The following is a 12,809-nucleotide window of genomic DNA, read 5'->3' on the forward strand; positions in this document are numbered from 1 at the left end:
GAGTCATAGACAACTCATAGCGACCCTATGAACGAAAGACCTGATGGAAATTGGGAGAAATACCTCCTGGCTTAAAAAGGTGCCACTATGTTGCTTGATCAGATCCTCCTGACAGAGGAGTGGGCAAGGACACAGGGTTACTGACAAGCCTGCTGTAGGCCCTTTCCTAGGTACACTGTTGTTTTGGAGTCCTCACAATCTGAACAACAACAACAACAACAAAAAATTGAAAGAGATTTGATTGCTTTGTAACATACATGCTCCCTTTGTTTTCTGAGAGGAAGACTAAATTTCTAGCAGGACTTCGACCCTTATTTCTCCCCATTCATGTTATCATTCCAGGTAATCTAAATTTAAAAAATTGGTTGTCTTAGTTTTACCTCCTTTGCCATGATTAAACCTAGAAGAACCAGTTTGAAGCCTTGCTTTTCATTACTGAGTAGTATTCTAATGTGTAGTTGTACCACAGTTTATTTAACCATTCATTCACTGAAGAACATCTAGGTTGTTTGCAGATTTTTACTATTTCGAATAAAGATGCCATAAACATCAGTGTACAGATTTTTGTATGGACCTTAGTATTTCTTTGGAATAAAGAAATGCTTAGAACTGTGATTGCTGGTTTGTATGGCAGTTTATTGTTTAATTTTCAAATAAATTGCCTGTTTGCCAGATGGGTGGCAATAATTTTATTCTCACCAGCTATCAGGTACTTGCTGCAGAAAGTCAAGGACTGTAGTCTTTAATATGGATTGAAGCTTAACATCAAGAAGGCAGAGATTCTCATCACTGGGCCAATTGGCAGCATCATGATACATAGAGAAGAGATTGATATTGTTAGCAGTGACAGCTTGCTTAGCTCCATCAGGAAGTCAAAAGAAAAATTGCACTGGGAAAATCTGCTGTCAGGGACCCATCCAGAGTACAGAAAAGCAACGATGTCAGTCTAGAGACTAAGGTGTGCCTAATCCAGGCCATGGTCTTTATAATTACTTGCTATGCATTATAGAGCTGGCCAGTAATTAAGAAGAATTGATACCTTTGGATTGTGGTGCTGGAGAAGAGTCTTGAACATACCATGGACTGCCAAGAAAACAAATGGGTCTGTCTTGGAGAGGGTGAAAGTTTCTTGTTGGAGGCTAGGATTTTGAAGCTTTATCTCACATATTTTGGGCATGTGGCCAGGAGAGACCAGACCTTGGAGAAGGACATCATGCTTGAAATGATGGAGGGACAGTGCAGAAGAGGAAGACCCTGGATGAGATGGACTGATAAAGTTACTGGGACAGTGCAGGTTGGTGTGTCAGAAATAGGGAAACTAGCTCAGGACAGGGCAGGATTCAGAGCTACTGTACATAGGTTGCTAAGGTTTGCAGGCAACTCCGTGGCACATAAGAACAACAACATGTAGGAATATCGCATTTTAGCAACTTCTTAATGTTGTCAGTATTTTTAATTTTCGCCATTGTAACTGAATATAGTGATAGCTCATTACAGATTTTATTTTCATTTCCTAATAAGCATTCTCCATTATATAGAGAAGATAGTGGGAAATATGTTGTATGATACTGATTTATTTACAAAGTTAAAATACATTGTTTTTCACACAAGATCCTTCCCATTTGCATCACTCCCCCACTGAATTGTGCAACCTGTGATTGAAACTCCATCCCCACTTCCATCCTCACCCTCTTCTTTCACCTTTATCCCCCTTAGATCCTCATACTCATTCTATAATAGCAGTTTTATACAATATTTGTCCTTGTGGGAATGATTTAATTCATTCACCATAATGCCCTCCAGTCCTTCCCAAGTGGTAATTTACAAAATTGTTGCTCCTGGGTGCTGCTTAGTGTTGCATTGTATGAATGAACCACAAGTTTTCATTCCATTTATTTGTGGTTGGACTTCTGGGTTATTTCCATGTTATTTCAATGGGGAATAATAATGTTGCTATGAACATTGGTGTACAAGTCTCCTTTTGCGTCTCAGTGCTCTTTTTCATGGGGTATATATGCCCAGCAATGGAATTTCTATGTTCAGCTTTTTGAGGAAGTACTAAACTTCCTTCCAGAGTGGTTGGACCATTGGACCATATATTTGTGTGCGTGCGCGCGTGCTCGCGTGTGCGCTTATTTATCATCTGTACATCTCATTGGTGAAATGTTTGTATTTTAATAATTTTCTGGTAGGAGTATTTGATCTATTTTTTTAAATTTTAAACTATTGAGCTGTGATAGTATTTTGTAAATTATGTGATTTATATATATTTTCTCCTTGTCTGAACCTCATTTTCTCATTCGTCTTAGGTCCCAGATTGAGATTTTAAATTTTGGTTAAGGCTAGTTTATCAGTTTTTCCTTCTCTGGATCATGCTTTTGGTTTCAAGTTTAAGAAGATTTTTCCCAGGCCAAAATCCTGAAGATTTTTTTTTTCATCCTTTTGTAAAGGTTATAGTTTTACATTCTGATTTAAATTTGTGCTTAATTTTGAGTTAATATTTATATAAGGGGTGAAGTGTAGGTTGAAGGCCTTTATTTATATGTGTCCAATTACTATAGCATAGTTATTTTTTATTAGGCTTTGCATTGAACTTCTTTCTCAAAAATAATGTGTACATATTTATGTGGCTTTATTTCTACGTTTACTATCCTACTTTATTCATAACCAATACCACACTTTCTTGCTTTAGTATCAGGTGGAATAATTTCTTTCACTTTATTCTTATTAATATTACTTTAAATGTACTGGTTCCTTTGCCTTTCCTTATGAATTTTAGAATAAACTTGTCTCTGTCTAAAAGGAAACCTTGGTGGAATTTTTACTGGAGTTCAAATAAAGAGTTCCAGAAGGCAGAAAAGTTATTTTGTTGTTAGATGCCGTTGAATCCACAATGACTCATAATCACTCCAAGTACTAAAGAATGCAGCCATACCTTACCCTGTGCAGTCCTCGTCATCTCTGCAATGCTTACGTCTGGAGTTGCTGTCACTGTATCAGTTCATCTTATTGAGCATCTGTCTCTATTTTGCTGAGCATTTCTTTTTACTGAGCATGGTATCTTTCTCCAGGGACCTATTCTTCCTGATAACATGCCCAAAAGTGTTTGTGATGAGGCCTCACCATACTTACTTCTGAGAAGAGAATGTGCTGGCCATTCTTCTTCCAAGACAGACTTGTTCGGTCTTTTGCCAGCCTGTTTACTATTCTTGTCTGACACCACAATTCAAAGCCCGCAGTTCTTTTCCCATCCTTTTGGAACAGGTGGACCTTAGCCTTTAAAATGACCTTCTTGTTCTTTAGTACGTAAGAGAGGTGCCTGGCAGCATATTTTGCCCATCCATTGCAGCACATGACCTGAGTTCTTGACTGCAGTGTCCCTGAGTGTTGATTTTGACCTAAGTGAAATAACATTCTTGACAACATCAACCTTTTCCCCCCCTTTTCCTTTATGTTACTTATTAGTCCCTGTGTGAGGATTTTTCTTTTTTTATGGTGAAGTATGATCTATACTGAGGGCTAGAATCTTTATTTATTCATTTAAGCTTTATCAGCAAGTGCTTCAAATTCTCTATTTTCTGCAAGCAAAGTTGTGTCATCTGTGTAGTGCAGGTTGTTCCTGAGTCTTTTTCTAATCATGATGCCACATTCTTCTTCATACAGTCCAGCTTGTCAGAGTATTTGCTCAGCATGCAGGTTGAATAAGAATGGGGCAAGGGTACAACCGTAACACAAACCTTTTCTGGTTCTCAGCTGTGCATTATCTCGTCATTCTGTTCTAACAACTGTCTTAGTCTGTGTACAGGCTCCATATGCACAGTTAGATGTTCTGGAATTCTCCTTCTTCCCAATGTTATTCTTAAGTTATTATCATCCTTGCTGTTGATAGCCTTTGACAGTCAAATATGCAAAGGAGAAAATAAAGAGTAGAAAATCATTAAAGAGATAATTTGACATACCTAGTGGTAAGAAGCTGTGCTGCCATCCCTCAGGCCCCCGGCTGCTCTGTGGGAGAAGGATGGCCAGTCTCCACCTATGCAGCTAACTCTGAAAACCTTCCAGATGGTCAGGTTTGGGTCGGTTCTGACTCTACAATACATAACAACAACAATAAGCGTGTAGATTTTAATACTTTTTGTCTGCGGATTGAACCTCTTACTTGATAAGCTCAGTATGCCTTTTCATTTATTTATGTCTTTGATTTATTTCATTAGCAGTTTATAATTTTCAGCATGCATGTTTTGTACAAGTTTTATTTACTTAAATATTTACTTTGAGGCAACTGTAAATGTCATTGCATTTTAAATTTCTATTTTTGCATGTTCATTATTAGTTATGTTGTTGTTGTTAAGTGCCGTCGAGTTGCAGGCAACTCATAGCGACCCTATGAAGGAGAGTCCTCCACGCTTGGGTGTCTCTCATCCTCCCTCCACATTCATAGGGTTTCCGGAGGGAGGCAAGCTATTACGGAAGTGGATGCTACTCCTCCTCCCAAGCTTGGTTTAATCGGGGAGCTCCACCCCACTCTTTGTCCGCATTGGATAATCAACCATTAACACATTTGACATAATCAGTGTCACAGTGTTCAGCCTCACAACAACCACGAGTGACCACTGTACGGCACCTTGTACACCAGGGCTATACGACCTAGAGGAATGTCTGAACAAAAACAATGAAAGACAGGCCTGAGGGCTGCGGATTAAAAGTCACCCACCTTTGGCTTGGAAGCATCGCTTTCTGTCCACTGGGCCAGTTGATCTCTGTCTCTCTCTTTTGATGTTCTTGTTAAGTACTCTTGAGTCGCAGGCGACTCATAGCGACTCTATGAAGGAGAGTCCTCAACACATGGGTTTATTAGTTATAGATGTACTTATTTTTATATTGTCTCAGCTTAGTGGATATCTTCTTGATAATTGTTCAGTGTTTTTTTAACTCTTCCTGAGTATGTCTCGAAGAAGTCTTTGGGAGCCATCTATCATCTGTAGGATAGATGAATTTATTTCCTACTGTACACTGTTGTTTGGAATGCCTCTTCACTATCTCTTCTATTCTTTGTCTTTATAGATTTGCCCTTTAAGAAAAAAGTAATTTTTAATATAATTTCAACAGAATTTTGGCAAGAAAGAAAAGCTGATATATGTGTTCATGCTGTCATTTTGTAAAAAGAGTAAAGGCTGTGTGAGTTTGGGCATATCTGACTTTTTACCAACTTCACAAAAGGGAACTATCCCCATCAATGACATTGACAACACAAAAGCAATTCTCATGAAGTTAAACATGTCACTTTCCCACACATTTTTCTATTCATTCCAACACCAATCATTCTGCTTTATTGGTTCCAAAGTCTGTTGTGATAGCTCACAGACTACACAGTTCGGGAAGTCAAATGGTTATAATCCACCATAGTAGGAAGTAGAATACAGTTTGGACAGCTTCTGAAATGTGCTTGCAGATACCTCACTCAGCTATGGCTTTAGGCCAGTGTTACAGAGCTTTCAGTCCTGGCAATTAGGGCTTCCCCCCCTTAGTTATCCAACAAACTTGGGCAAAGGCTCCTAGTTCTGATTTCATGGGTAGCAATCCCAAGATCCACTCTGTCTCACGTCAGGTCCCTGGTTCTCTGCTGCTGCTGTGTGCTCCTTTTGTAGGTCCTAGTCTGACTGGCCAAGAATCTCTCTGGCCCAGAAGGATGTGCTACATTCTCTTGCTTATTCTTTGCTGATAGTGAGGGTTCTTCTCTTCTACTACAGGATCTGCTCAATTTAATGGCAAGACTCGCCAGTCCCCTTGTGGATCGGCTAGGACATCCTATTTGGATATTCCTGCCCATCCACATGGCCAAGTCAAAGTCAAATGGCTAGAGGAGCCATTTTAAACAATAAGGCCTTAACCCCACACATTTTAAAACAGAAGTCTTACAAACACATACATGCTTACTATATATTCATTTTGTGGTATATAACTTGCAAGTGGGAAAAAGTCAAATGAATAGTAGAGTCAAAATTTTAATGTTGATTATCTTTGAGTGGTAGGATTATAGGTTTTTTTAATATTTTGGTCTTTCTACTTATTATATATGAAAGATATATGTGTTGTAAAAGCAGAAAATAAGAATCTGGCACATACTATGTTATTTTTTAATACATGCTTGTTTCTAGGCAGGAAAAAGATACAACAGTATTTCTCTAGAGAAAACCTATGCATAGAGTTCAGGATCATCTCAGTGGCAGACTATTTGGTATTTTTAAGTGTAGCATTCTTAACTGCTTTAAACTATGATGTGCTTGATTATTAAATATATGGTGATGTTAACCTGTAGTTTGATATGTATTTTCATTGTATGTAAACAAAGGAAGTATGTTTTTGGACTTAAGATGTTTTTAATTTGCATGTTATATTCATAATTGAGAAATAAATAATAAACAGTATTACTTATCTGCTGCTTTTATGTGAAACACTTTTGCACAAATGTTAAGTAACCAAATGGCTGCACAGATACACTGGTTGGCTGTGAATGGACGGACTGAACTACTCCATGACCTTGTGCAGCACGTCAGTGATGTCGATGTTGAGGATGCGATGGGGCAGACAGCGCTGCATGTGGCCTGCCAGAATGGTCACAAGACGGTAAATTCAGCCCTGGGAATTTTTAAATGACATTTCATCCATTTGTTTTTGAAAACTGAATTAATGAAACTTTTCACACTGTTTATATTTTGCAATATACAGTATCATAGCAGATTATGCAGACTAATATGTATTGTAGGGGTCTCTGGTAGCTTAGTAATAAAGAATTGTGCTGTCAGCTCAGACATAAGCGGTTTGAGTCCACCAGCTGCTCCATGGGAGAAAGATGAGCAGTCTTCTCCTGTGTGATTTACTGACTCTGAAAACCTACTCGAGGGTCAACTGTGACTAGGTTCTAACTCAACAATACAAGTAGCAAAAATAAAAAATATATATTGATTGGGGCCTAGAAATCATGTGTTTGAAATATTTATAATTTGAGCTTAATTTAGTTTTTTTTCCATTTTCCATCTATTCTAATAGCTGAATATAGTTCTAAGTCATGTAGTGCCCTTGAGAACTGTTGTGAAATGAGACGTTATGGGATTTGAATGCTTTGTGAACACTGTGTTTTAGTCTGGCCCAGCTTTTTCTTTAAACATCTCAAACAGAAATACACTTGCTTTAAATATAAGCAGTCTTTACTATTACAAATGAGCTGAGTGTCGTTTATGGAGACTTGCAGGCCTACACTGTTGACTAGAAACTTGTGTAGGGAAAAAACTTCCTAGAATTAAAATTAGAAATGATTCCTTAAAACTTACTTTAATTCCCTTGATGCAGAGTTGCAAAAATTACTAAGAAAACTTTTTGCTCAAAACATGTACACTGCAGGTTGTATTAAACATCTAGAGTTGCTTTCTTAAGCTATTAGATATTAGCTGATTTAAAAATAATATATTCCATATGGTTTACAATCTGAAGCAGCTTTGTGAAAAGTAATGGAGAATTCTCCTAGTCAGGATACTGCCTTTGAAGAACTTTATTCTCAAAAGATTTATAGGGTACCAGATTTCAATGTGGTGATGAGTTTCACAGGATGAGATTGGCAAATATACAGGAGAAGTATAAAAAACCATCTTGTCTTGTGGTAGATGATATTGATGGGTGAAATTCCGTTATGTCAATTGGTTATTTCTCGTCACCTACAAGGATCCTGTAAGGATCAAGGGAATGATTATCACAGGCTGTTTTCTGAAGTATTGATCCTTCTTCAGTTAAGAGAAGAAAGAATTTAAAATTTGGTCTGTCTCCCTGCCTGCCACCAGGAAATTATATCACTAAAAATCTGTGTTGATCGTGATGCTAATATTACTTATCCCTCAGAACTACTCATTTATTTCTAGGATATATTCCAATCTCAGCAGACAAGCATATCCTTTGATCTTGAGTTAGATGTAATTTACCGAGCTATTAGATATATAACAGGGTTATTACAGAGTAAGGATTATTGATCTTTTAAAATCCATTTTTGCCTTTCCATAAATTCAACACCAGGTGTAAAAATGCTTTGTCAGGTGTTTTAGAGACTTATAGTGGCAAGTCAAAATGCCCTTTTCATCATCTTAGTTTTAAAGAATCAGAAGTGAAAAAGAAATCTTGTGAAACTTGCCTTCTCCCCCCTTTTTTTGGGTAAATTTCAGAACCGTGTTGAAAGGATTTTGAGCAATGGCTGAAAGGCCAAAATTTTAGTAAAATTTATTATTGTCTATTTTATTCTTGCTTTGATGATAAGAAATGGTGTTTAACCAGAATGAACGTTAGTTTTTAAAAATTTTTATTTATTTATTTATTTTTAATTTTTATTGTATTATTTTTACGTGTACTGTCAAATCAGATCTGACTGGTACAGGAGATTGCCCCCTCCTTCTCCAGCAGAGCATCGGGTGGAGAACGTTAGTTTTTTGAAAATAGATTTTTCTTTTGCTTTCATAACAAGACATTTTTCCATAATTATATTTATAATTGTCTATTTTATTCTTGCTTTGATGATAAGAAATGTTTTTTTAACCAGAATGACCATTAGTTTTTTGAAAGTAGATTTTTCTTTTGCTTTCATAACAAGACATTTTTTCATAATTATATTATTTTTCCATAATTATATTAAGAAATGGTTTTTAACCAGAATGAACATTAGTTTTCTGAAAATAGATTTTTCTTTTGCCTTCATAACAAGGCATTTTTCCATAATTATATTAGTCTTTTCTAAAAGTAACTTTTCTTTTTAAAAATTTTAAATATTTGGGAGAAAGATTGATTTTCATTATAATTAAGAAATTGAGTAATATTTACCATGACTTCATATAGACATATTTGTTTTGTTAGAAGTAAACAAGATAAAGCTTTCACCATCCCCTTGTTAGAAGGAAGGGGTTTGACCTCTTGAAGAGTTGTTGTTTTTGTTAAGTGCTATCAAGTCGTAGATGACTCATAGGGACCCTATGAACAAAAGACCTGAACTCTTGTGTAACTCATCATTTCTCCAGATCATAGATTATTTGGAGGCAAGCTATTTTGGAAGTGAATGCCACTCCTGCTTTCAAGCTTGTTTTAATCAGGAAGCTTCACCAAACAACTATCCACTATGGATCGGTAGCCATTCTTGCATTTGATACTTCAGTGTCGCAGTGTTTAGCATCACAGGAACCATGAATATCAACTGTTTTCTCGGTTCTTGCGGCTTCATAGCACTGTGATTATTAACTGCATGTATTCTTATTTTAAGTCCCCTGACTAGATGATCATAACTATTCCTTAATTATTTAGATGATTTTCTTTAGATCAGCTATTCTACAGAATTGTTAGCTGTGTAATACCAGAATTATGCCACGTCTTCAAGCATTTGTTTTAAAAATAATTGCCAGGATTTGGTTATTCAACTGACTTTTTCCTCTTGTTATTATTTATTTTATAAGATAAATTCTGCCTTATTGCTGTTAGGTGTTACTGAGTTGTCTCTGACTCATAGTGACCTTATTTATAATTGAATAAATGACATGAAGGAAAATGCTGTGAACACTATGGGAGACAATTAAGAGCAGTAATATTTATTCTGCAATCACTGCTTTTATTAAGATGGGTGATAGAATTCTGCAGAAAAGTACAGAGAATGATATCTGGACTCTGTTCATTTACTTGTGTGCAACAAGCTAGTTTCAATGTGTTATTTGACTTTTTAATTTAATTTTTACAAAGTATAGTGAAACCTAATATTATTCATATTGCATAATTGACTTAATTTTTTGAGGTCATAAATTGGACCAGCTTTTTGGTAACTCTTCTTTCTTGCTAGTTTATTGAATTACAAACGTTGGATTACTATTTTCCTGGAATAACTTGAATCTATAGTAGAATATGACATCCCTGAGAGACATACGCTAAGAACTTGATTGCTATTCTTGCATAGGTATAAGTTATATAATCAGAATTATTATTGATTTTAAAAAATATGAATGAGTGCTTTTCTGTTTAGTCTTTTAGTAAATGTCAACAGTAACGCAGATTTTTACTTAAAGCTTTTGTATTGAATATCTGTTCCTTTTTACTTTGATCAGTGTCTTGAGAATGGGCATTGACAAAATTGAACTGCTTGGATGTTTTTGTAATTTGTCATCAGTTTATTGGGCACAGGTGGTCTTGGTTAGTCCCTGCCTTCAATTAAATGATTTTGAAATTGACCCAGCACTAGTTTTGTACATTAGCTTTTCACTCAGGAGATTGCCTGTGGAAAAGGTGCGGTTTTTTGGATTCTTTTGAGAGCCATGAGAAGACCTCTTTCTCTTCTTTACTTCCTAGATTCCTTCCTGACACTGTTATATCTTAAGGAGGAAGACTTCTATTTTAGATACTAAGGGAGTGGGAAAATAGATTTTGTTTTGAAAAGGGACTGTTGTTGTTGATTGCCATCAAGTCATAGTGACAAGATGAACAAAAAACCTGAAACCTTTCTATAACTATCATCGTTTCTCAAAGTTCATAGTTTCAAGAGGCATGTAGTTTAGGAAATGTATGCCACTCCTGCTTCCAAACTAGAAGTAATTAAAAATTCTTTATGAAAACTATATTTCTAAAAAAAAAAAAAAGAAAAGAAAACTATATTTCTTGAATGACTGGAAATACTACTTCTCTGTAAACTTTCATTAAAATTAATAAATAAATTTAACAAAGCAAAACAAACAAAACCCCCCTATATTCCTAAGATTTAATTATAGGCATATAAACATTTACATTTAACATAGTTCTTAAAATTAAGCACATCATTATAACTTGAAAAATACAGTTCTCAATTTCTATCAGTCACAGATATTTTATATTATTTTATTTTGACATGTTTATGTTTAATTGTAAGCTGGTGAAAATGTTTAGTGGTTAAAGAGAAGCCATACATTTTGAAAATAGGAGAAGTTATGATCATCATTGTAAATGATAATTATTATCTATGTTGGACTTCATGATTTATATAGTCTGTTAGGCAGACACAGTGTGCAGGATTTTTATGAAGTGTTTGTGTGTAGGAGTCAAGGTGTGTAAAACTTTGTAAAACAGATTGATCCACATCTATCTTAGAGAATTCTGGCTTATTTTCCTGGCTAGCACTAATCAGCATCTAGCCCATTTATGTGTGTGTGTGTGTGTGTGTATATATATATATATATATATATATATATATATGTGTGTGTGTGTGTGTGTGTGTGTGTGTGTGTGTGTGTATGTATTTGTTTATTTACATTGTCTTTTGGTCCTCTTTTTCTAATAGGATGCATGTTTTGTGAAGGCAGGGGTTTTTGTTTATTTTATTCACTATTGTAATTCTGTTATCTGGTGTAGAATCTGAAACATAATAGATACTGAAATTTTTTTTGAAGATTAAAAGAAACAGTTAAATGTTGTATCATTTTGCTTATTACATTATGCTATTTTCCTATTTCTGAATGTTTATTATTATTTCCCTTTCATTCCCTGTATGAGAAGCATATTTCTATAGAGTTGAGTTTTAGAAAAGGTGTTAGTGAATTTGTATTTTGCTTTTGAGAAGCCTTAGGAATTTTAATAGTTGAATGAAAAATTTATTTTCTTCATTTAAGCTTTTGTGTATTTTAAAATTCTCAAGTCGACTTGTTTCTTCAGAAGCTTTTGTACTTATATATTATGTGCTCAGAGTACATAATTCTCCCACCTAATTTTTAGTAGTTTCAATTTCATTTGTCCTTTGTACACATTTAAGTAGATTTTACATAGTTTGAACATTTTTTCTATCCTTAAGCATATAAACTGATTCATGAAATTTTAAATTGTTAAATCTAGACAATAAATATTGCCATTTTATGTGGTGTTTTATACATCTTTGTCTTTCATGCTGTGTATTGTCACTTGGTGAGAAATTACTTTGTCATTGTGGTTAGACTTTTTGCTTTACCATTGAAATAGTTGTCAGTCTGGATTATCTAGGAATGAGAATCTAATTTGTATGCTAATGTAGGTACAATTAAGGTATAGTTAGAAGCCCTGGAGGGCTCACCTTTCCAGCTGAGCTCGGTGGGTTGTCTAGCTGTTAGTGTCCTGTTCTCTTCCTTCAGCACTTCAGCACCAAAAGGACCAGCTTACTTTCCTTAACACCTGCTACTCTGAAGTCTGCTAATTATTGGAAAATCTCTTAGGCTTTTCTTTACTTAAATTATCATTAGTCCTCCCCTTAGAGAGCTGGCATAAAATATCTACACTGTTATTTAGGTTATTTGTGACTTTCTGGCTGCTTCTCTTGTTATGCTACTTAATCCATAATTGATTGAGTTCTACATTATTTTGCCTCTTCTGTTTCAGAGTACTTACAAAAGAAACTAGCGGTCTTTAAAAAAAACAAAAATCACAAAGATTGATGACTTTTTATTAATTTCAGCTCTGCAAGGGAATGTTTTTTGTTTTTCACATTTTAATTATTTACACATTTGTATTCTTACCTTAGGGGAAATGGTAATCTTTCCTTAGCATTTCATCTACAAGTGGAACTATTGAAAGATTTTACTTTTTTTTTTTTTTAAAAGCTGAATCTTGAAAAATGAAAAGCTGAATCTTCTTTTGCTCTGAGGTTTTTAGTTGGGGTAAAATTGTTAAAACAGAAGTATTGAAACTATAGTTTCTTAAGTAATTTTTATCTTATGACTCGAAAAGATTTTTTCATTTCTTTGGGCACTAGTTTCTATAATATCTGAGGTTATATCTGCATTATATGCATGCTCATTCTG

The 12,809-nt window shown here is 35.1% G+C and overlaps 1 protein-coding gene across 1 annotated transcript in view; it reads left to right on the plus strand.

Moving 5' to 3' along the window:
- HACE1 (HECT domain and ankyrin repeat containing E3 ubiquitin protein ligase 1) overlaps positions 1-12,809 on the plus strand; it is a 148,632-nt gene that overhangs the window by 39,132 nt on the left and 96,691 nt on the right. The window contains exon 6 of the mRNA XM_006881186.1: positions 6,496-6,627. Within this exon, the coding sequence (XP_006881248.1) occupies positions 6,496-6,627 (132 nt within the window). The remainder of the gene's footprint in view (positions 1-6,495; positions 6,628-12,809) is intronic.

The sequence above is a fragment of the Elephantulus edwardii genome, unplaced genomic scaffold (assembly GCF_000299155.1).
Source record: "Elephantulus edwardii isolate Elephantulus edwardi_28Jun2011 unplaced genomic scaffold, EleEdw1.0 scaffold00013, whole genome shotgun sequence".
Lineage (NCBI taxonomy): Eukaryota > Metazoa > Chordata > Mammalia > Macroscelidea > Macroscelididae > Elephantulus > Elephantulus edwardii.